The sequence below is a fragment of the Urocitellus parryii genome, chromosome 2, assembly GCF_045843805.1.
Source record: "Urocitellus parryii isolate mUroPar1 chromosome 2, mUroPar1.hap1, whole genome shotgun sequence".
NCBI classification, from domain to species: domain Eukaryota; kingdom Metazoa; phylum Chordata; class Mammalia; order Rodentia; family Sciuridae; genus Urocitellus; species Urocitellus parryii.
Window position 1 is genome coordinate 147,243,506 of NC_135532.1, and position 21,313 is coordinate 147,264,818.

The 21,313-nt window shown below is 33.0% G+C and overlaps 3 protein-coding genes across 4 annotated transcripts; all 3 read left to right on the top strand.

The window, feature by feature from the left end:
* The first annotated feature begins 1,242 nt into the window (after positions 1-1,242).
* On the top strand, positions 1,243-2,967 carry LOC113198378 (olfactory receptor 5H18). 2 transcript variants are annotated; one of them, XM_026411054.2, is made up of 2 exons: positions 1,243-1,256; positions 2,058-2,967. In XM_026411054.2, the coding sequence occupies exons 1-2, from the start codon at positions 1,243-1,245 to the stop codon at positions 2,965-2,967; spliced, it is 924 nt and encodes a 307-aa protein (XP_026266839.2). The 2 variants fall into 2 exon arrangements, with proteins under 2 accessions (XP_026266839.2, XP_026266840.2); XM_026411055.2 differs by lacking the exon at positions 1,243-1,256 and having other exon boundaries at positions 1,996-2,967.
* Positions 2,968-11,243: 8,276 nt separating this feature from the next.
* LOC113198374 (olfactory receptor 5H8-like) lies at positions 11,244-12,194 on the top strand. Its single transcript, XM_026411047.2, has one exon. It carries the CDS (start codon positions 11,253-11,255, stop codon positions 12,192-12,194), a length of 942 nt encoding a protein of 313 aa, XP_026266832.2. The 5' UTR covers positions 11,244-11,252.
* Positions 12,195-19,409: 7,215 nt separating this feature from the next.
* On the top strand, positions 19,410-20,369 carry LOC113198375 (olfactory receptor 5H17-like). Its single transcript, XM_026411048.2, has one exon. It carries the CDS (start codon positions 19,431-19,433, stop codon positions 20,367-20,369), a length of 939 nt encoding a protein of 312 aa, XP_026266833.2. The 5' UTR covers positions 19,410-19,430.
* Positions 20,370-21,313: the final 944 nt, after the last annotated feature.

Genomic DNA, 21,313 nt, shown 5'->3' on the forward strand with positions numbered 1-21,313 from the left:
TTATAAGTTCTGGTGAACTAGAATATTAAAGGAATCAGAACTAAGTTTAAAGATTCAAGGCACATAGATTCTTAGATAAGAAATATTTGTGAAGATTCTTATATTTGAGTAATTATATTTTCTGACTATAAATTTTAAGTCCAATTAAGTAAACATGAACCCTTCTCTACTTTCCCCTCTTCTGAAAATATTTATAGGTCTAATATCTATAGTATACAGATCTATTATAAGGAATAATAATGAAGGGTGACACAGAGACAGGTACAGGTGCAGGGAAGGTGGCAGAGTGGCCCTTTGTCTGAGGGGCCATGTGTATTTACACCAATAGCTTACACTGGCTCAGTAGTACCATAACTACATTATTTTTAGAGTTAGATTCTGCAGTTACAATATACAATGTTAGGAGCTTTGTGCAGGTTGCAAGAAAGTCCACTGTCTGAAGTTACTGTCAGGCAGGCAGATCCAGGAGCACCAGAGCTTAGTGAAAGATTGTAGTTATAAAGCAAGCAAGTTCTTTTATTTCCAGGAATGATGTGCCTATGATCAATGTTTTTTTTTTAAAGTATATTGGTGGAGGAGAATTGATAAAATTGTACTTTTATCAAAACAGCCTTCAATTATCTTTCATATTAATTACTTAAATTGATGGAAACTATTTGGAGGAATTAAGACATAGAAACAAGAACATTGTTATAGTGGCCAGGTATCCCATGTCTTTTACATGGAAGTTTCCCAGCAGCCAGGCATTCCGTACCTTTGCATAGAAATTTCCTAGCCACCAAGCATGCCACAATCTTGAAGTTTATCAGAGACCCCAATACCAAACACAGAACCTCTACAATCTATAAATTAAATATATTGCATTCAAAAATATATATAATGTATAATTATATTGATCTATAAAATGAATAAGATATATTCAATGATATCATATCACTATATCATATATAGGTCATATATATAGTAAATATATAATATACAAAATATTCATATTATAATAACATAATATTTGGAGATATAAATATTGTAATATATGTCCAATTGAATATTTATAGAAGTATACATATCTTTCTTTAAATATTTTTTTATATATAGCAATACTAATTGCATAAATGTGCAAGTATATCAGGAATATGCAGAGCAGAACATGTCCCCACTTACTTGTCAAGTATGCATGATTTGAAAAGTATCCACGTAAAACTCAACTTGAAAATTATCAATTATTCTGTAATTTGTGGTTGCATGGAAGGAAATTCATTCCATATATAATTTTACTTTTATAGTAAAAGTAAAAAATAAAACAAAAGATGTAAAAGTAAGTACAGTTATTGACACATATTCTTTATATTTTCTATGCCTGAATCTGGCCTTTGATTCATTTTATTCTTCTAAAATACACTGATGGAGAAGAAAGTGCTCTCAAATGAAACCAGAAAGATTTCTAGGGAAATTTAGTTCTAGTTGCTGTATTAAATATAGTTTAATCATTTAAATATAGAAAGAAATTTTAGACAGTGTAAATATATCTATGAACAAGATAAAATTTAAAGTCAGTCTCCTAATCATAAATGAATGCCATAGAAAATACACTTTGAAAATAAAAGACGGGTCCTGCAGTCCTTGACGATCTGTAAGTCCGGTGAGAACAAATTTTCAGATACTATTTTCACACTGAATATGTGACTAAGTCCTAGTGACTACATTCTGACAACTTTGAAATTTATTTATTGTCTACATCACTCCCAGTGTCTTGTCACACACCAACTGATCATTCTATGTGCACTTAATCACCTCGGGAACATTTTCAGAGTAGATTATTTCATGGCATTTTTGTAATTGAAGGTATTTGTTTCCATTTCTTAATTTTTTCAAATAGTTTCCATCAATTTGCGTAATTAACATGAAAGAAAATTAAAAGGCTGTTTTGATGAAAGTACAGTTTTATCAACTCTCCTCTGCTAATATACAATTTAAAATCCTAGTGATTTTTTTCTTTACATTTATTTCATTTTATTTCAGGTTACATCTAGGGAGGACATGGAAAAGAAAAATGTGACGACTTTGCTGACTGAATTTGTTCTCACAGGACTTACAGATCGCCAAGGACTGAAGGTCCCATTGTTCTTACTGTTCTTGATGATATACCTCATCACCATTGTGGGGAATCTTGGTCTGATTGCTCTCATCTGGAATGACCCTCACCTTCACATCCCCATGTACTTGTTCCTGGGGAGTTTAGCATTTGTAGATGCTTGGATATCATCCACTGTGACCCCCAATATGTTGGTCAACTTGTTAGCCAAGAGCAAATCAATATCCCTCTCTGAATGCATGATACAATTTTTTGCCTTTGCATTTGGTGGAACTACAGAATGCTTTCTCTTAGGAACAATGGCTTATGATCGCTATGTAGCAATATGCAAACCATTGCTTTATCCAGTAATTATGACCAATAGACTATGCATTCGACTATTAGTCTTATCATTTGCAGGTGGCTTTCTTCATTCCCTAATTCATGAAGGCTTTTTATTCAGATTAACCTTTTGTAATTCTAACATAATACATCACTTTTATTGTGACATTATACCATTGTTTAAGATTTCCTGTACTGACCCTTCTATTAATTTTCTAATGGTATTTATTTTGTCTGGCTCAATTCAAGTATTCACCATTGTGATTGTTCTGGTTTCTTATACACTAGTTCTCTTTACAATTTTAAAAAAGAAGTCTGTCAAAGGCATGAGGAAAGCATTTTCCACCTGTGGAGCCCATCTCTTATCTGTGTCTTTATACTATGGTCCTCTTCTCTTCATGTATGTTCTCCCTGCATCTCAACAAGCAGATAATGGTATGATGGACTCTTTATTTTACACAGTCATAATCCCTGTGTTAAATCCAATTATCTACAGCCTGAGAAATAAGCAAGTCATGGATTCACTGACAAAAATACTGAAGAAAAATATTTAGATCTTATAGCAATATCTCTTTTTCCTTTAGAACAAAACTCACAGAATTTTTCCAGTGTCTTTGTTTTGGAAAATGTTCCAAGCTTTTTGTAATTATAATTGTCTTGCTTTTATTTTATTCTCATTAAATAAGTCTCTCAAGTATTTTAATGACATAAGGTGAGATCCCTAATAAAATCCTTAAAATAGTGGTATTTTAATTTGAAAACATTCAAAGAGTTTTAATCAAACTTTCATCCAATACTAAATGCTAAATAATTAAGTCAGGAAACAAATGAGAATATTTTACTGACTTACGTGTTCTTTGTGTGACCTTATTAATTCAGTAAGTACTAAAATAGCATAATTTAGTTCCAAATGTCTTGAGTAGATATTTAATACAGTTGATAGTGCTGTATAAGTTGATGATTCATTTCACAGTTGTTCTATTTTGTTGTCAGGTTTGTGTTGAGCAGATGAAAATCTCAAAATCTACTGGTCCTACATAATTCCTTTTTTGTTAGTTTATTGAGAATTAGTGAATCTTTACCTTGTATAAAGTCAACTAATATATCTCACGGAGAGATACATAGAAATTAGAATGTAATTATTAAAAAAGTTTGACAGTGAAGGCAGCAATTCTAAAAGGATGCTCTTAGCTCAGTCTGTTTTATGAGAAAGAAGATGAGTCTATCTTTCATGATGTCTTTAAAGGCATTTTGCAGCCTTATTTGTAGGATACCAAGCAATGTGAAAAGGCTTATTAATTCAGAAAGCTAACATATGAGACTGAAGGATAAAGAGTATAGATGTAGAAATGAAAAGTGTTAGGATGTGAAGAAAATTGTGTCAGCCTTCTAGAAATTAAAAAGAAAAAAATAAAGCAAGCAAGAAAATTAACTAGGTAACATCTCAAAATTGTTAACATGTATTACCAAAAACCAGTGGCTTTAAATGTGTATTATCAAAGGCCAGATAAAGTGAAGAAGATATAATGTTGTAGTGCCCAGTGTGTATCTGGGAAAGACATGAATGTTTAGGGGCCTGAAAAGTCCTTGATCTTTAGCTTCCTCAGAATCCATACTCTTTATAATGAGTGTGAGTGAGTCATTTTCATTTCCATCTGTCTGTCCTCTTTTTTTCTTTTTTTGTAACTACTGAGCCACATCCCAAGCTCCCCTCCCTTTTGTTTTTATACAGGGTTTCACTAAATTGCTTAGCGCCTCTCTAAGTTGCTGAAGCTGACTTTGAACTTGTGATCCTCCTGGCTCAGCCTCCTGAGCCACTCTGTTTTTCCTCTTACTACTGAAATTCCATACACATTCCTACTGATACCAATCAGGATTTCACTTTAAAAACTATTTACCTGTGTGTTTTGCAAAATTCTAGTTACTTATTGCCTTCATTTGGCTTATACCTTCTTTCCCAAATGCTGCAGCCAGATGAGTCTTACTATACATAAGATTAAATTTCATCCTTCTTTAGCACATTTTGGTAAATTACCTTGCTACTAGATGACATACATATATGGTATATAAATCTAGATCTCAATGCATATACATGATTATAAATATATAGGTATGTAGATTTCTTCTTGTGAATGTATATATTGTATGTATGCATGTATTCTTTAACCTGTGTTTGCTCACCCTGAATTTTGTGATATTTTCTCCAAAATAACCTTGTCATAACTCTGGCGTCACTTTCTCTAAAATTCTAAGGCAATCTATGTTATAACCAAAATGTGTTATTGAAAGCCTCTGGACGAACTTTACTTTCTCTTCTATATGCTTTTGCTCATACAGTTATCTCCAGAGAGAATCCCTTGCTGTTTCAATATTCCCCTAATTAATTTACAATTGAAATGGTATTCTTTCCTAGGGTCTACCTCAAATGTTATATCTTCTATAAAAATATGGTTGTTCCACTCAAATTGACCTAACAAGTATATATAAAATAGCTGACAGTGTTGTCCATAAAAAATTTCCAGGTTACCTTGAAGAAGAATAGATTTTATTTCTTGTTCCCTGAATCAATCTGCACAAATGCATGATACAATGGTCTTGTATAATATCTTATACAAGGAAAAGATAATCAATGTACCAAATATTTGCCCATAATATATCTTATAAAAGATTTGTATGTAGGTAGGATGCATGACAAGCTCTCAACATATAAAGCAAATTTAATAACTCAATTAAAAATAGACAACGATGCAAAGGGAAAACTCATTGAAGAAGGACACAAAAAACTGCTTGACATAATTAGACATCTAGTACATGCAAGTAAAAGCCACTGTGATATCACAATTTTCTTATTAAAATCAATTCAGATCAAGATATTAAAAAGATCCCTGATCTTTTTAGTGAAAATAGGCAACAAAGTGACTTAAGAAATAATTATGCACTTTTAAAGGGAGAAGTCACTTTTATGTGAAGTTATGGTTAGGATAATCACTACCTAATTAAGCACATCAAATTGTTTACTCCACCTTTCTTCAGGGTATTCACAGTGAATCCATTTTTATATATGCCATTTCATTCTCTACATATTTCCTTTTCCACTGGAAAAATTCTAAGGAATTAAGATAATTGATTAATGAGTCTTTCCCAAAATATGCCCTTTCTTCTTCCACTTATCAGTGAAGGTTAAGTTAAAACAACAATATGAATTAACTGTGAGGCTATTTACATACACTATTCAAATACAAAATCTAAAAGCTAATACAATTAAATCATGATTATTTTCCTGAACAAATGTTTATTTACAAGTTCTGTTAATACTCAAAGGGAAAATCTGGGCATGTGACTCTGTAAAAACTCCTTAAAAGTTTTTCTCTAAATTAGAGTAAACAGAAAAAAAACCCTTTCCTAGCGATCTCAGCCCCATGTAATCTTATGTGCACTGCCTCCCAGGGCCATATTTGATCTCTCCCTGAATGAACAGGACCCTCTAATAATCACCTGCCTGTTCTAAGTGTCCACAGTCATAACTGTGTAGGAAATAATGACTCTTGAACCCCAGTTTTTAATAGTTACACTTTTAAAAACAGAATCTGCATTTTAGCAAGGTCTCCATGAAATTTATAGGCATTGAAACAGAGGTGTATGCTACCTCCCATAGAGATCTCTTGTCTTTTCTCTTCATTTGCTCCTACCTTTGACCTTAGCTTAGTAAAATTTCTCATTAGTTTCAGGATTAAACTAATTGGATAGAGTACATGTGAAAATGAGCTAGTTTTCATAATGATGATTTCATTATTTTCTGATTCCTGAATGGAATTTATATTTTTGGCTATATTAAAATCACATGTTCATTAGATCTTATGAAGCCATACAAATCAGTACACTAAGAACAAAATGTATATAGACTAGACTTTTTCTCAACGTGTCAGAAGTGCTATCTGGGGTGCACTGTGGTGGCAAACAGTATAATACCCATTGTTAGAGCTAAAACTTTCTGTAGTGATGTAATGTTTATAAATTCCAGTCTGTAATACCCTGAGAAACAATTTTAGCTTCTCTGTAGCATGTCCAAACATACAATACACAATGAAAAGACTCACTATGTCCTAAAGGGAATTCTCAGTTTCTCTTGGGCATTTAGTTTTCCACTCCTTCCTCTTCAGCCAAAAGCACAGAGATGTGCAATTGGTGGACTCTTTCTTAAAGCACACATTTATATACATAGGGTGGCTCAACTTGGAAAATTAAACCTCCAAGATGAATTGGTATCCCAAGAATTGCTACCTATATTTTTGTAGTTTTTATATTGCAATTGTATTTTTTCTGTTTTTCTTACTTTACAGAGCCTAAACTTTAAGGATCTCCACAATTTCATTCAAGGCATGGATAAGACAGAAATGACTTCTGTAATATTCATTATTTTTCACATGAAAAGTTTAAAATTTTGTTTAAATTATTATTTGAATTTACAAATGCCCAAAAGGTAAGTGAGAATTGAATACTATTAGTGAATCATCTGTGTATTTACTCTATTTTCATGACTTGATAAACAAAAGAGCTTGCTGAATGACTGATTTGTTCCTCCTAATGATGTTTATTACCTTGTTAACCTAACTCTAAAAACTTTAAAGGATATATTTTGGTGAATAAGAGCAATAATTTAAAACTGGGTTTAAAGATTCAATCATAATTTTTCTTTATAAGTCTTGGTTAACTTTGACAAGAAGATTCATTCTTTAAGGAAACATATACTCTGATTAAAAAAATTCAAGTTATCAGTTGAACATTAGCTCCTCTGTTCTTTCACTCATTTTCCAAAATATATTTATTAAATACGAACATACACAAACACAGTACATATCTTATATATGTACATGTTTGAAATCAGAAAATATGAATCAAATGTCCATGTTGTGCTCTCTATCCAGGATTTATGACCTAAAAAAGTATCCACACATAAACATATTTGAGAATTTCCAATTATTTTGTGATTTGAGATTGCATAGAACAAAGTCGGCCCAAAATTAAAATATATTGACCACTGAAAATATTGGTATTGATCATTTATACAGCCTGCTTCAGCTTGAAACCTTGACTCTACATTATCTACTAAAAGATGATTGTTGGAGATGAAAATGTGCTCAAAGTAAAGCTGCTAGGCAAGACAATTACAAACTAGGTTAATATATAAGTAGAGGCCATTTTATTCAGGCACAGTGGATTTCCTAATTAGGAGATACAGGATCAATTTTAAAAAAACCCAAGCCAGTATTCCACTGGAGACAAAGGGAGACAGTCTTATATAACATTAAAATGTGATAAGGTACATACAGCTGAACCATTCTTCAAAATACAAAGATTAAGTAAGTTCAGCTGTTTGGTAAATGACACAAATTAGGGTTATCATAAATTGTGTAGGTCCTTTGAAATGTCCAGGTCAGGGACAAGATGGTCACTCTGTTCTTAATCTTTATAGGATATTGGGAAAATCTCCTCCCTGGCACATTCAATTTTTATCATGGTATCTGTGAGACAACCCACCCTCTATCCAAAAATTTCTAAGTTTGGAAAACATTATTTGCCTGTCTTTGACCACCCAGCTAAAGAAAATTAAAAGGATATAGAAGCAATGTGCAGAGGTAAAATGGCAGAATAGCAGAATGACAGAAAAGCAGAAAAGCCCCTTGTCCAAGCAGCCAGCTTTATTTATATCAATAGGTTACATTAGGTCACTGGCATCTGTAGCACAGCATTGTTTATTGTGTCATTAGGCAGGTTACAGAGTTAGCAACATTTCTAGCTTATTCTTCACTTACTTATTATAGTTGCAAATGTGTAATGTTAGGAGTTTTGTGTGGCTCTCAAGGAAGTTCACTGTTTAAAGTTACTGTTATGTGGACAGGTTCAGGCCCAGTGGAGCTTGGTGAAACATTGTGGTTGTCTAACAGGAGTGTTTCTTTATTCCCAGGAGCTGAATGCCTGAGACCAAGGATGAGGCTGATAAGACTCTAGCACAGAGCCTCCCATGCAGGTCATTGCCACAGCAGTTAGGCATTGCATATGTATTAGTTACCTTACTAGTTCCTGGGGGAAACTGCAGAATATTCTAAGGGTGGAAAACAAGGTGCCTATTACCCCCAGGGAGTTTGCTCACCAGAAGAATGCTGTCCTGTACATTTTCACAGCCAGAATCTTTATACCTCACAGTCTTTTTAATTTTTTTTTAAAAATTTTGTACCAGGGATTAAACCCAGGGGTACACTTAACCATTAAGCCACATCCCTAGCTCTTTTTTATGAGACAGGTTCTTGCTAAGTTATTTGAGGCCTCACTTAAGTTGTGAAGGTTAACTTTGAACTTTTGGTCCTTCTGTCTCAGCACCCTCAGTTGTTGGGATTGCCTCAGCCTCCTGAGCTTCTGGGATTAAAGTTACGCCTGACCCGGCAGTCATGTTGATTTTTTGTTGTTGTTATCAAAACAAACAAAACTTCTAGTGTAAATCACTTCTAATAACTACAATAACAAAGAAACTTTTAAATAAGAAAACAACTTTTAGGCAGTGCGAGTATATTTAAGAGAAAAATAATTTTTAATGTAAATTTAAAAATCAAATCTTTCTTTCATATACAAATTTTATTGGAAATTAAACTTTGAATTGTAACAGTAAAGAATTTGCAACTTTTAATGAACTGCAGAGTTAAGATGTTTATTTTCTCTCAAGTCTCTGAGCCTTTCTTTTTAATTCTTACTTAGCCTTTCTTTTATTCTTTTTTATTCCTCTTCTCTGCCTCATATTTCACATACTTATCTATGTATATACTCTTTATTTTCTTCCTATTTCTTTTCTTTTTTTTCCTTATAAAACTCAAATTTTAAAACGTATCCTTTCCCCTTTCTCCTTCTCCTGTCTTTTCTTCTCCTTACTATGGAATACTTTCATTGCAAATTCTTACAATATAAATGTTTTGCATTTGTCTATGGCAGTAAACATGTGACAATGCTTCATGTCACTTGTAATCCTTACTGTAGGGCCAGTTGTTTTGCATACAGTCTTTGTTATTCTCTGACCTTTATCTATACCCAACTGGACAATGCCCTTACTAAAGCCACCTCCAATCTCTTATTTTCATAGTCAGGGATCTCTATTGAATCATTGTCCTACTAGAACAGTTGCTCATCTTCCTCTTTTTATGTCCAATCATGTCAGTCAGTTTTCCTCCTGTTTTTCTGATCACTATGTCAGAACACTGTTTTAGTCTCTCCCTTTTCTCTTTTCATTTGAACTTGACTCTTGGTTACAACAGGAAATGAGCTTATGTATGTATATTGGTGCTCCATCATAAAAAAGCTAGGGAGATTGGAGGAATAAATTGAAAAAACCGGGCATGAACAGAATGAAGTACTGCAATCTATCAGCATCCAAAATCATTGTCCAACACTGGTTCAATGAAGGCTGCTGTTACTTCTGTAGAACTTTATAATGTTATAGCTAATGCTATTAATTCCTTTGTTGAGTGTGGGACACATTTACTGGAGTCTTGATATTCCTATCTTGGCTACAGTTCCAATATTCTCTCTGATCCCTGTTCCTTTTACTATTCTACAAATTCCAAATGTATGATAGGTTGGTCTTACTGGCCAAATTTAGGTTTGGTGCCCTTACACTAGGTGCAATAAGACTGGATTGTGAGTTTCTAGCTGTAGAGGGCAAATAGTCTCTGTCAGTCATCAAGATTGATGTGGTAGAAAAGATGATCAGCTGATGAACATCTATAAATGGTACATGAACACTTTATAACCTGATAAATATATGATTCTTTGCTCTCTATTCCTCTTCCACATGACACACTCTTCAAAGTGTGGGACTTTTAATGACTCCTTTTTCATTATTTTTCCAATGATAGAGATGTACTATTATTAATTATATGTCACCTGGATTTTTAGAGGATATTCCTTCCCAATATCTAAGAATATGAGTTCTCAGTCTCATTTCAAGTCACCATGTGACTACATTATTTTTTACTGACAATTCTCCTAATATATCTTAGAGTCCTGTTGATTATATATTCTGAACTCTTTTGAATTAATTTCTCTTCCTCCTGATCACTCCTAAAGTCTTATCATACATGGGCAAAGCACGTTCCAGGTATGTGAAGCACCTGGATAGCATTTTAAAAAATAAACAGTCCTAAATCTCATTCTTGAACTATGGAATCCATTTCTATATTAATATCTCATACTCCATATTTTGGTGGTAAATCTTCCTAGATATTTCAGATAAATAATCTGGTCTGGGATAATGAGCCAACAGAAATAGCTTCCTTATTAGTATATCTGAATCCTGTTACTTCTATTGCAGGCTATTTTCTATAAGAATGGTATTTTAAAAAATTTACATGTCTATGTATCTTAAAAGTTTTCAATGCATGCCTATTGCCTGCTAAAGGTAAGTTAAATTTCCTCATGTCTTTGAGGTTGTTTTTTAGTCCTGCATTTGGAAAGATCTGTTTCCTTGAACCTACATACATGTGATAGACCCAGGATTTATCCAACATACTAATTTTTATGCACATAAATTTAGCACATGTTAAATGACTTTCCTTTTTTTCCTAAATATGTTTATTTCTGGATATTCAATGCACTGAAATTATTGTGTATTCTTATCCTACAATTCTCTCCAAACACTTTCCATAGATTAGAGTGTAACAACCAACTATAAAGTATATGCTTATAAGCGTATGCTTTTTTTCAATTTATCTCTAATAGTTTCACTTTATAAATACTTCTAGTATATTCCTTTTGCATTTATTGCATTTCATTTCAGGTGATATCCAATGAAGATATGGAAAAGGACAATGCAACTTTGCTGACAGAGTTTGTTCTCACGGGACTCCCTCATCATCAAGAGTGGCAAATCCCCCTGTTCCTGTTTTTCCTTGTGATATACCTCATCACCATGGTGGGGAACCTTGGTCTAATTTCTCTGATCTGGAAGGATGCTCACCTCCACATCCCCATGTACTTTTTTCTTGGTAATTTAGCCTTTGTGGATGCTTGGATATCATCCACAGTGACCCCAAATATGCTGGTCAATATGTTAGTCAAGAGCAAAATGATCTCTCTCACCGAATGCAAGATTCAGTTCTTTTCCTTTGCAGTCAGTATAACCACAGAATGTTTTCTCCTGGCGGCAATGGCTTATGATCGATATGCAGCCATATGCCACCCTTTACATTATCCAGTTATTATGACCAATAGACTATGCATACATCTAGTAGTTTTGTCATTTGTAGGTGGAGTTCTTCATGCCATACTTCATGAAAGTTTTTTATTGAAATTGACCTTCTGTAATTCCAACACAATACATCACTTTTACTGTGATATTGTAGCATTGCTAAAGATCTGCTGTACTGATTCTTCTATTAATTACCTATTAATTTTTATTTTCTCTGGTTCAGTTCAAGTTTTCAGCATTGTGACAATACTCATCTCTTATACGTTTGTTCTCTTTACAATTTTAAAAAAGAAGTCTGAGAAGGGTGTAAGAAAAGCCTTCTCCACCTGTGGAGCCCATCTCTTTTCTGTAACTTTATACTATGTCCCCCTTCTCTTCATGTATGTACATCCCGCATCTTCACAAGCAAATGATAAAGATATGATCTTTTCTGTCTTTTACATGGTTATAATTCCTGTGTTAAATCCCATTATCTATAGCCTAAGAAACAAGCAAGTCATAGATTCACTGACAAAAACCTTAAAGGGAAATGTTCAGATCTTATGCTAGAGTGCATTTTCCTTTTACCAAAAACAGTGGCAAACTCTTAAAAGATATTTGGGTATTTTTTAGGTTCATGTTAGATATATTTTGCTATTACAATTGTCTTCTTTTTAAAATGACTCAGTCATTAGTTATTTAAATATTTGTATATGCCCTGTAACAATATATAAGGAATTTAGTTAAGTGCTCAAGCTATACTACAATTAATAAAAAAAAGAAAACATTTTATAGGATTGTGTGGTCTTCAATGTTGTTTTATACATGGAAAAGATCATGTAGATTCTTCTGATGAGGATGTGATTATGATGTCTTTGATACTAATAGAGGTGTATAAACTGGAGACACATATCATATTTCCTCCAGGGTGGGTAGCACTTCTGTGTTTTGTTAAACACAAGCAAATCTCGTGAATTCAGTTACTGCATGTCTGAAGGTTGGTTTTTTTTTTTTAATTGTTTGTATAAATTTTCCATTGTTCTGTTGGTTTCTTTGCAATTACATGGATTTTGGCTGTTTCCTTCATTTTTATGACTGGAAGAATACATTGGTTTGTACTTCTATCATTTTAAAGATCAGTTTCTCTAATTGGATCCTTAAATGAGAGATAAACAACAATTTCTAAGTACATAGGCAGGGTATACAAACATGTCAAGTCTCCTCTTATTTTGTGAGTATAGAATAGGCATTTGGGACCTCCTACTAATTCTGACTTCCTCAGCAGAGGACCCTTCATGGTCTGTGGATTCTTGTGCTCTAGTTTATTGTTTATAATTAATCTCAGTACTTGAAATCTTGAAACTTACAAAAATATTAACACTATTTGATGATCCCATTCTCACTAGTGTTATAAATTTATCTCTATACATTTTTATACACATCATTTTTGTCACTCTAGAGCTTTTAGAAAAGGAATAAAATAAGTACTTTGCAAAGCCAAAATTTTGAATATGGTATTATTAATTACTCAAAAGGAAACTATGAAATCCATATGTATTGTTTAATGAATATTTGGTTGTAAAGGATGATATACATACTTAGTGCACCCAGTTGCCTGGAGCAGTGCTCATGTTGCATTGAAACCACTCCATGAAATACTAGTAACAAAATGTAAATTTTATTATAAAAGTGAATTACTTCCTTATTGTGGAAATTTAAGATAATTCATAGTCATGCTCTCTCTCTATGAATACATTTTTAATGCCTTCTTTTTTTTCCCAGAATACCACTGACAAAATTATCTTTAGTTCTAGGAAACTATATCATTAGGACTTAGGTAGGAACAAAGATTTGTCAGAAGAAATTTTTAGAGTTCTTTTAAAAATGTGGTTTTCCACAAATTATTGGGCATTAGAAACACCCGGAGAGCTAGTGAAAACACAAAAACCAACGTCATCTATTGTCCAATGCAGTGATGTCAATACTCTCAGTTTGAGATCACATTTAGAAGATCATTGTTAAAATAATCAATGAAACTAAAATTTTTATAATTCAATACATTTAGGGATTACCATGCTCATAATTCATGAATTGCTTTCCTTTAAAATTGGGAAAAGAACAAAGTCCTTCATCTATCTTCCCAGGTCTTTGGAGGTTTGATGGATGCTGACTTCCCTGGCACCACCTGCCTCTTTCTGACTTCTACCTTTGCAGACTAGCCCATTTAGAGTTTTTAGTTTTCCTATTGATCAAGTCCCTCTCATAATCTAGGTCCTAAAATCATGAAAGCCATATAGTTAGCAAGCATCCACTGTCATCACCTTGTTATAAACAAAGACCCCAGAGCCACAACCCAGAACTCCTGAAACAAATATGCATTTAAAAATATTTATATGAAATTCATTGTCATTTTTGTTTAGGAAGGAAGATATGGGTCAAATCCAATTGTGGTACTTATCTTTTATTTTCTTTAGCTACTCATTCTAACAATTGCCTAATAAGTTTCAGATTAAAGTGGGGAAGCTTGGTATATGTCTGGAATATAAGCTCCAGTTTGCATGAGGAGGACCACTTTATTTGAGGTTGGCTCCTGAAGGGAATTCAATTCTTTTTCTTGTTAAAATGTTGTTCTGATGAGTTCAGACAGCACCATACTAATCAAAGCACTCAGAATGATACTTTTTATAAATAAACTATAGTTCCATAAACATGTTTTAAGTGTCCTCTGTGGGGTAAAATATAGAATTAAAGTGCATTTTTAAATTAAAATTAGAACTCTTTAAAATCACTTATGTTTATTTCACAGCATTCTTATGCTTGTAGAGCAAACTGAACTTCTCATACATATCCAACTCCACAGTGCCCAATAGTACAACTTCAATGGTCCTACAGGGAACTCTCTGATACTCTTAGGGGACTTAAAAATCTTCACTCTTTGCATTTGTAGAAAAAATAGTCACAGAATTATATAACTAGTTGACTCTTGTGTTCAAGTAAACCTACATAAATAGAATTTTATTGAGGCTGGGAATTAAACCTCTGAAACGAATGAGCAGGCAAAGAATTGTTATGCTTGTTATTTTCTATTTTGTGCTATTGTCTTTTTTTCCTGCTTTACAAAACCTAATAAATTTTAAGGAACTTTGTACTCTTTCAATTTATCGGTAAGACTAAAATATTTTCTGTAGTTTTAATATTCTTTATAGGAAAGGTGAAAAACTGTGTAACTTGTAACAATTTAGATTGGGTTTAAAAGATAACCAAAAACTAGGTCAAAAATGGAAAACAGTGCAATCCCCTTCATATTTAAGTTTATGCTGACCTTTGGAGAAGCAAAAATGCTGTAAGACTGATTTCTTCTCTGTAGTAATACCTTTGTTATCTAGTTAATCTAAAAATAATGACTTTATTTCAAGTTCTGGAACTTTAAATAATTCACATGTAGATTTAAAGTTTCAATTCATACTGATTCTTATGTAAGAAATGTTTCAAACGATTCTAATAAAATGACCCATAGGATTTGGTTCATCATGCCTTCTGATTAAAATGTTCAAGATGTCACTTAAATATTAATTCTATGCTGTCACCAGCATGTGACAATATTTTGTTGATAATTTTGTATGTACTTATCAAAAAAGATGATGAAAATGTTCTTTCACTGCTCTTTCCGGCATGTGTGATTTAAGAAATACCTCCACAAAAGTTGAATTTGATCCTGTTGAATTATCAAGTGAAAAGGAATTTCATGGAGAGTATTTTGTTCCAAATAGAGCACACTTGTACTGTAATTATTTATATTGCATTTTCCAGGATCCTGTAGTTGATTACTATATATTTTACTAAAAATGCTTGTGGGGGACCAAAATGCTATCAATTGATAGAAGCAGGATTTCTAGAGAAAGTTTATTTCAGTCACTGTAACAACAAAGATAAAGAAACTTGAAAAGTTTTATTGTGTATATTTGATTTTTACCACATGATGTTTTGATATACATGTATGTAGTGAATTGATTGATCAAGTCAAGCAAATTAGCACTCAATCGTATCATAGAGTTACTTTTTTGTAGGTATTGGTGATGAGAATACCTAAAACCAATTCTCTGGTCATATTACTAGTATTTAGTTAAATATTTCTAATCATTAAGTTATAATTCTTGTGATGTGCTCATATTTAAAGATAAAGCAATTTTAAAAAATGCATTTTGAATTGAAGGAAAAGACAAGATTCCTTTGGTTGACAATTTTTAATTAATTCCAGAGAAAAGATAAATACCCTCACACAAATCTCTGAGCCTTTTCCTTTTATTTCATGTTCACTCATTTCTTGAATACTTCCTTTCTCCTTGACTTTTTAAAAATAATTGATAGCTTTAATTTTTTTTTCTTTAAATCTATGCATTATGAGTACACATGATACTGGGATTTTACACAGACGCACATATATCTCAGTTATATTCTGCCTTTTTTCTTCCTTCCTCTTGTTTTCTTTTCACTCACCGCAAATTCTCATTTGACTTGATCTTTTGACGCTCTCATCTTCTTCCTTTCCTCTCTTCTTTCTTTTAAAACTTTTATAGAAACAGTGTACAGGAAAATATATTTGCCTGCAGGATGAAAATGCCAACTGTTCTCTAATCACTTAGAATGCAATCCTTCATTTTCCTCACTGTTGTTCTACTTGCTTCCTATGCACTTTAAAATATTCACTGAACTTAATTCTATCACATAACACAAACTTTTCTGACTAAATTTGCTAAAAATTTCTTTTTTGTCACACTCAATTATCTCTTTTAGTTCCTTTTCCTACTAGCTTATTTATTGTGATTTTTTTCCTCAATTCTTCACTATTTTTTCTTGATTATCTTTCTACACTTCATGTTCAAAACTCCCAGCTCTGCAGTTCTCCCTTACTTCTCAGGTCAGTCTACTTAGTAACTTTTTTTCTGTTCCTTTTTTGTTTCTTCTTCAATTCAGGTTTCTGAGTTGGGAAAAGCAATGAGTTTATATTAAATGAAAATAGGCTCAATGCCCAAAATGGTAGAGATTGGAGCAATTATGTGGACAAATGGTCAGGAACAGAAGGGCACCAGTCAGACAATCAATAGCAAAGAGCATCTCCCAACACATCTGAACATCTCACTATTACCAGTGTGGATCACAGATGTCAAAACTTACACTGACATTGCCATGGCCATAGATGCAGGATGCTTTTGCTGGAGTCTTGATACCTTTGCCTTTGCAACCCAAATTCTCTTTTGCCATGGACCTTCTTCTCTCCATACTCCAAGTCATATGTAGATTTCACTGGGAAAACCTAGACTGAGTCACCTTTACTAGGGTGATAGGGTTATGATAAAGTAGGTTTCTGGCCATTTGGGCTTCTTGCAAATTACCTCTGCCCACCAGAAAAACTCACAGAGCAGGAAAAGGGGTTTGGATGTGGGCATCTAATAAGTGACATCTATCCACATTATTACCTCTTTAATATACCTTCCTCTTTATATTTTTTTCTTCCTTGCCTTTTACTTGACTACATTATCTGATGAGTAGGTTACCCATAACTGTGACTCCAACTACCAGGCCATTACTTCAATTAGTATATAGTAAACTCAATTCACTAAGTTAATCTCACCTGATGGTTGAGAGGATGCTTCTTCCATGAATTTGTAGATGAACTTATGTTCTTCTTCTTTTTTTTTTTATGATTGTCTTCCTAGATACCAACTCATTGCTCTCTCCTTCACTAACTATAGTTAAACTATAATAGAGTCCTCTACATCCTGAATACTTTTGAATATCTTCTTCATTCTTCTAATTACTACATAGATCATATCACATATAGACTAGGAAATACACTTTATGTTTGCATCATCAGAGGAGTATTTTTAAGGTATAGATTCTTAACAGATTCTTCAATCACTGACTCAGTTTCTGTAGTAATGTCTCACAACCTATCTTCTGTAAAGATGCTCATGTAGTTCAATGAGATGTATTATTTGCTTTGGTTTTCCCTGGATAGTAAGTAGTAATAGCTTCCAAATCAGTGTTCCTGGATCCATGGTCTCTTTTGTATGGCCACTTTGTATACTACAAAACATTGAATTTAGAAAATATTTTATGACCTCATTCTACATCTTAAAATATCCTAGTACATCTTAAAATATCCTTGCCAGAAGAATAAAGCTCAAATTGCTTCAGATGACATTCAATTCATTTTATAATCCAGACCATTCATGATTTTTTTTCTAGATTCTGAACCATGTCCAGGACACAGAATTTCCAACCATATTCAGTACTTCCTGATTGATTTTTTAAAAGCTTAGAAGGCCTTTGACATTCTCTGAAACTGTTACTTCATGTACATTTATTGAAATGAACTAATTATAATTTTTTTTACTATTTTTCATTCTCAAAAAATGATTTTCTTGTATGTGGAAAGGAAAAGTTACTCTTAAAAGTTTATGATTTTTCCTTTTTACATTGGTTCTTTTTTAATATACAATAGAATATACTATGACATAATTATAAAAGCATGAAATATAATTTGTTCTAATTCAGTCCCCAATACTTCTCCTTCCTCTCCCTTCCTTTCACATCCTCTTCCTTCCCTTTACCCTATTGATATTTTTACTATTTACTTATAGTTTTTATTTTTAATTAGTATCTTGTGGATGTCCACAATGATGCTATTCACTGTGGCATTCTCTTATATGCACACAGGAAATTTAGATTCATCCCATTGACTTTCCCTATCCTATCCTCTCTCCATTTCTTTCATTCCTCTTTGTTTACTCCTCTGATCTTACTTCTTTTATCCCCCCCACACCTTATTTTGAACTAACTTCAGAGAAAACATTTAACCTTTTAATTTTGACTTATTTCTCTTAGCATAGTAGTCTCCAGTTCTATCCATTTACCAGTAAATGCCATAAAGTCATTGTTCTTTATAGCTGAGTAATACTCCATTGTGTAAATATACCACATTTTCTTTATCCATTCATCTGTTGAGGGGAACTGAACCTAAATACCATAGCTTAACTATTGTGAACTATGCTGCTATAAACATTGCTGTGGGTGCAACACTGTAGAATGCTGATTTTAAGTCCTTTGAAGGTATATTGAGTAGTAGGAGAAAGTCATATTTTGGTTCCATTCCTATTCTTTTGAGGAATCTCCATACAGCTTTCCAGAGTGGTTGTTCTAATTTGCAATCCCACCAAGAATATATGAATGTACCTTTCTCCCCACATCCTCACCAACATTCATTGTTACTTGTATTCTTGATAATTACCATTCTAACTGGAATGAGATGGAATCTCAGCACAGTTTTAATTTGCATTTCTCTAATTGATAGATTATGTTGAATATTTTTTCAAGTATTTGTTGACACTTCTTTTTTTTTTTTTTTTTGAGAAGGGTCTATTCAGTTCCTTTGCCCATTTATTGATTGGGTGATTTGTATTTTTGGTATTAACTTTTTTGCACTCCTAGTATACCCTGGATATTAATACCCTGAGGAACAGGAACAAAAGATTTTCTCCCTTTCCTAGGTTCTCTCTTTCAGCTCATGTGTTTCCTTTGCTGTGAGGAAACTTTTTTTGATGCATATCATTTATTAATTTTTAATTTTACCTCTTTCACTTTAGGAGTCTTGTTAAAAAAGTCAATGTCTGAGCCAATAGGGGAGTGTTGGGGCTACGAGTTCATCTAGACTCCTCTCCAGTTTTCTGATTAAAATCCTATGTGAATGTTTTTGCTTGATTTTCATCTTCACTGAATTTATTTCAGGCAACATCCAGTGCAGACATGGAAAAAGAAAACACAACTTTGCTGACAGAGTTTGTTCTTACAGGACTTACAAACCAACCACAGTGGAAAATCATCCTGTTCCTGGTGTTCTTTGTGACATACCTCATCACCATGGTGGGGAACCTTGGTCTGATTTCTCTTATCTGGAAAGATCCTCACCTTCACATCCCCATGTACTTTCTACTAGGGCATTTAGCCTTTGTGGATGCTTGGATATCGTCAACTGTGACCCCGAAGATGCTGGTCAATTTCCTAGAAGAGAGCAACATATCTCTTGCTGAATGCATGGTACAGTTTTTTTCATTTGCAAGCAGCGCAACCACAGAGTGTTTCCTCTTGGCAGCAATGGCTTATGATCGCTACGTAGCTATATGTCAACCTCTACTGTATCCTGTGATTATGACCAACAGACTATGCTTACGGCTACTAGTTTTGTCATTTGTAGGTGGCTTTCTTCATGCACTACTTCATGAAAGCTTTTTACTCAGATTAACCTTCTGTAATTCCAACATAGTACATCACTTTTTCTGTGAGGTTATACCATTGTTAAAGATTTCTTGTACTGATCCTTCTATCAATCATCTAATGCTTTTTATTTTCTCTGGTTCAGTTCAAGTTTTCAGCATTGTGACTATTCTTATTTCTTATACACTAGTTCTCTTTACAATTTTAAAAAAGAAGTCTGAAAAGGGAATGAGAAAAGCCTTCTCCACCTGTGGAGCCCATCTCTTTTCTGTGACTTTATACTATGTTCCTCTGCTTTTTATGTATGTGCATCCTGCATCTTCACAAGCAGATGATCAAGACATGTTCTTCTCTATAGTTTACACTGTCATCATTCCTGTGTTAAATCCTGTGATATACAGCCTAAGAAACAAGCAGGTCATAGATTCAATAATAAAAATGTTGAAAAGAAATGTTCCAATCTCCTGTTAATATCTGTTACCCTTTTATTAAAATAATCACAAAACAATGGAGTTAAATTGTGGATGTTTTCAGGAGTGTTGAAAGATTTTTGTTATCATATTTTTCTAGAATCTTAATTAAGATTTTGTGTCTACTTTGTTCTTTAAAATATTTTTAGATTTTATTCTTAAACATGTAAAGAATTTTATCAACTCTTTAAATTACAGTTGAATAAGAAAAGCACAACACATGTGATAAAATTTATAGGCTTATATGTTGTCACATTATAAATACACTGAATATTAAAATAATGTGGTTAATCTCAAGAGGACCTCAATATAACATTTTATACAAGGAGTACTGCTGTAAAGCCTGGGATTTCTCTCACATTTATTCCACAGTTGTGACAGATTGGTATTTGAATAGTAAAAGAAAATCTCAGCCATCAAATGTACCAGTCATCAAAATGTCTTTCGTTCCAATTTTTTTTTATTTTTTTGTAAAATGGCAACTTTTATTTTTTGGAACTTTCTTGCTTTTTTTTTTTCTTCTGGACAATTGGAAGACTCTTCCTAATTCAGAAAAGGTATTGGTTCAGGAATTAAATATGTGTGGTCTTAGATAAAAAATAAAAATAGCAGCATAGGAAGGAAATGTTTTCAATCTGCCTAAAAATGTTAAAATGTGCAAAAAAGAAAATTCAATAACATTTAGATTATTTAAATGTGTTGTTCACATAATGGGCTCCAAATGCATACTAGCTAATATGTGATACAGGGTAAGATGATATGGTAGGGTAGTGCCTAGGTCTATCTCTAATGTAAAACTTCTGGGGTGTATTTCCAGATTACCTAAATGAGGATGTTTCTTCCTTCACTGAAACATGTAGCAGTTTGTTTATTCTTCTTAGGACAAAACCATCCCTGGCTAAACTTTTTGGGATCCAAAAGCTCTTTGTAGATTACAATTGAGTA

What these genes read in the sequence shown, in the direction of transcription:
- LOC113198378 (XM_026411055.2), top strand. Translation starts at nt 2,038, where the DNA reads ATGGAAAAGAAAAATGTGACGACTTTGCTGACTGAATTTGTTCTCACA.
- LOC113198374 (XM_026411047.2), top strand. Translation starts at nt 11,253, where the DNA reads ATGGAAAAGGACAATGCAACTTTGCTGACAGAGTTTGTTCTCACGGGA.
- LOC113198375 (XM_026411048.2), top strand. Translation starts at nt 19,431, where the DNA reads ATGGAAAAAGAAAACACAACTTTGCTGACAGAGTTTGTTCTTACAGGA.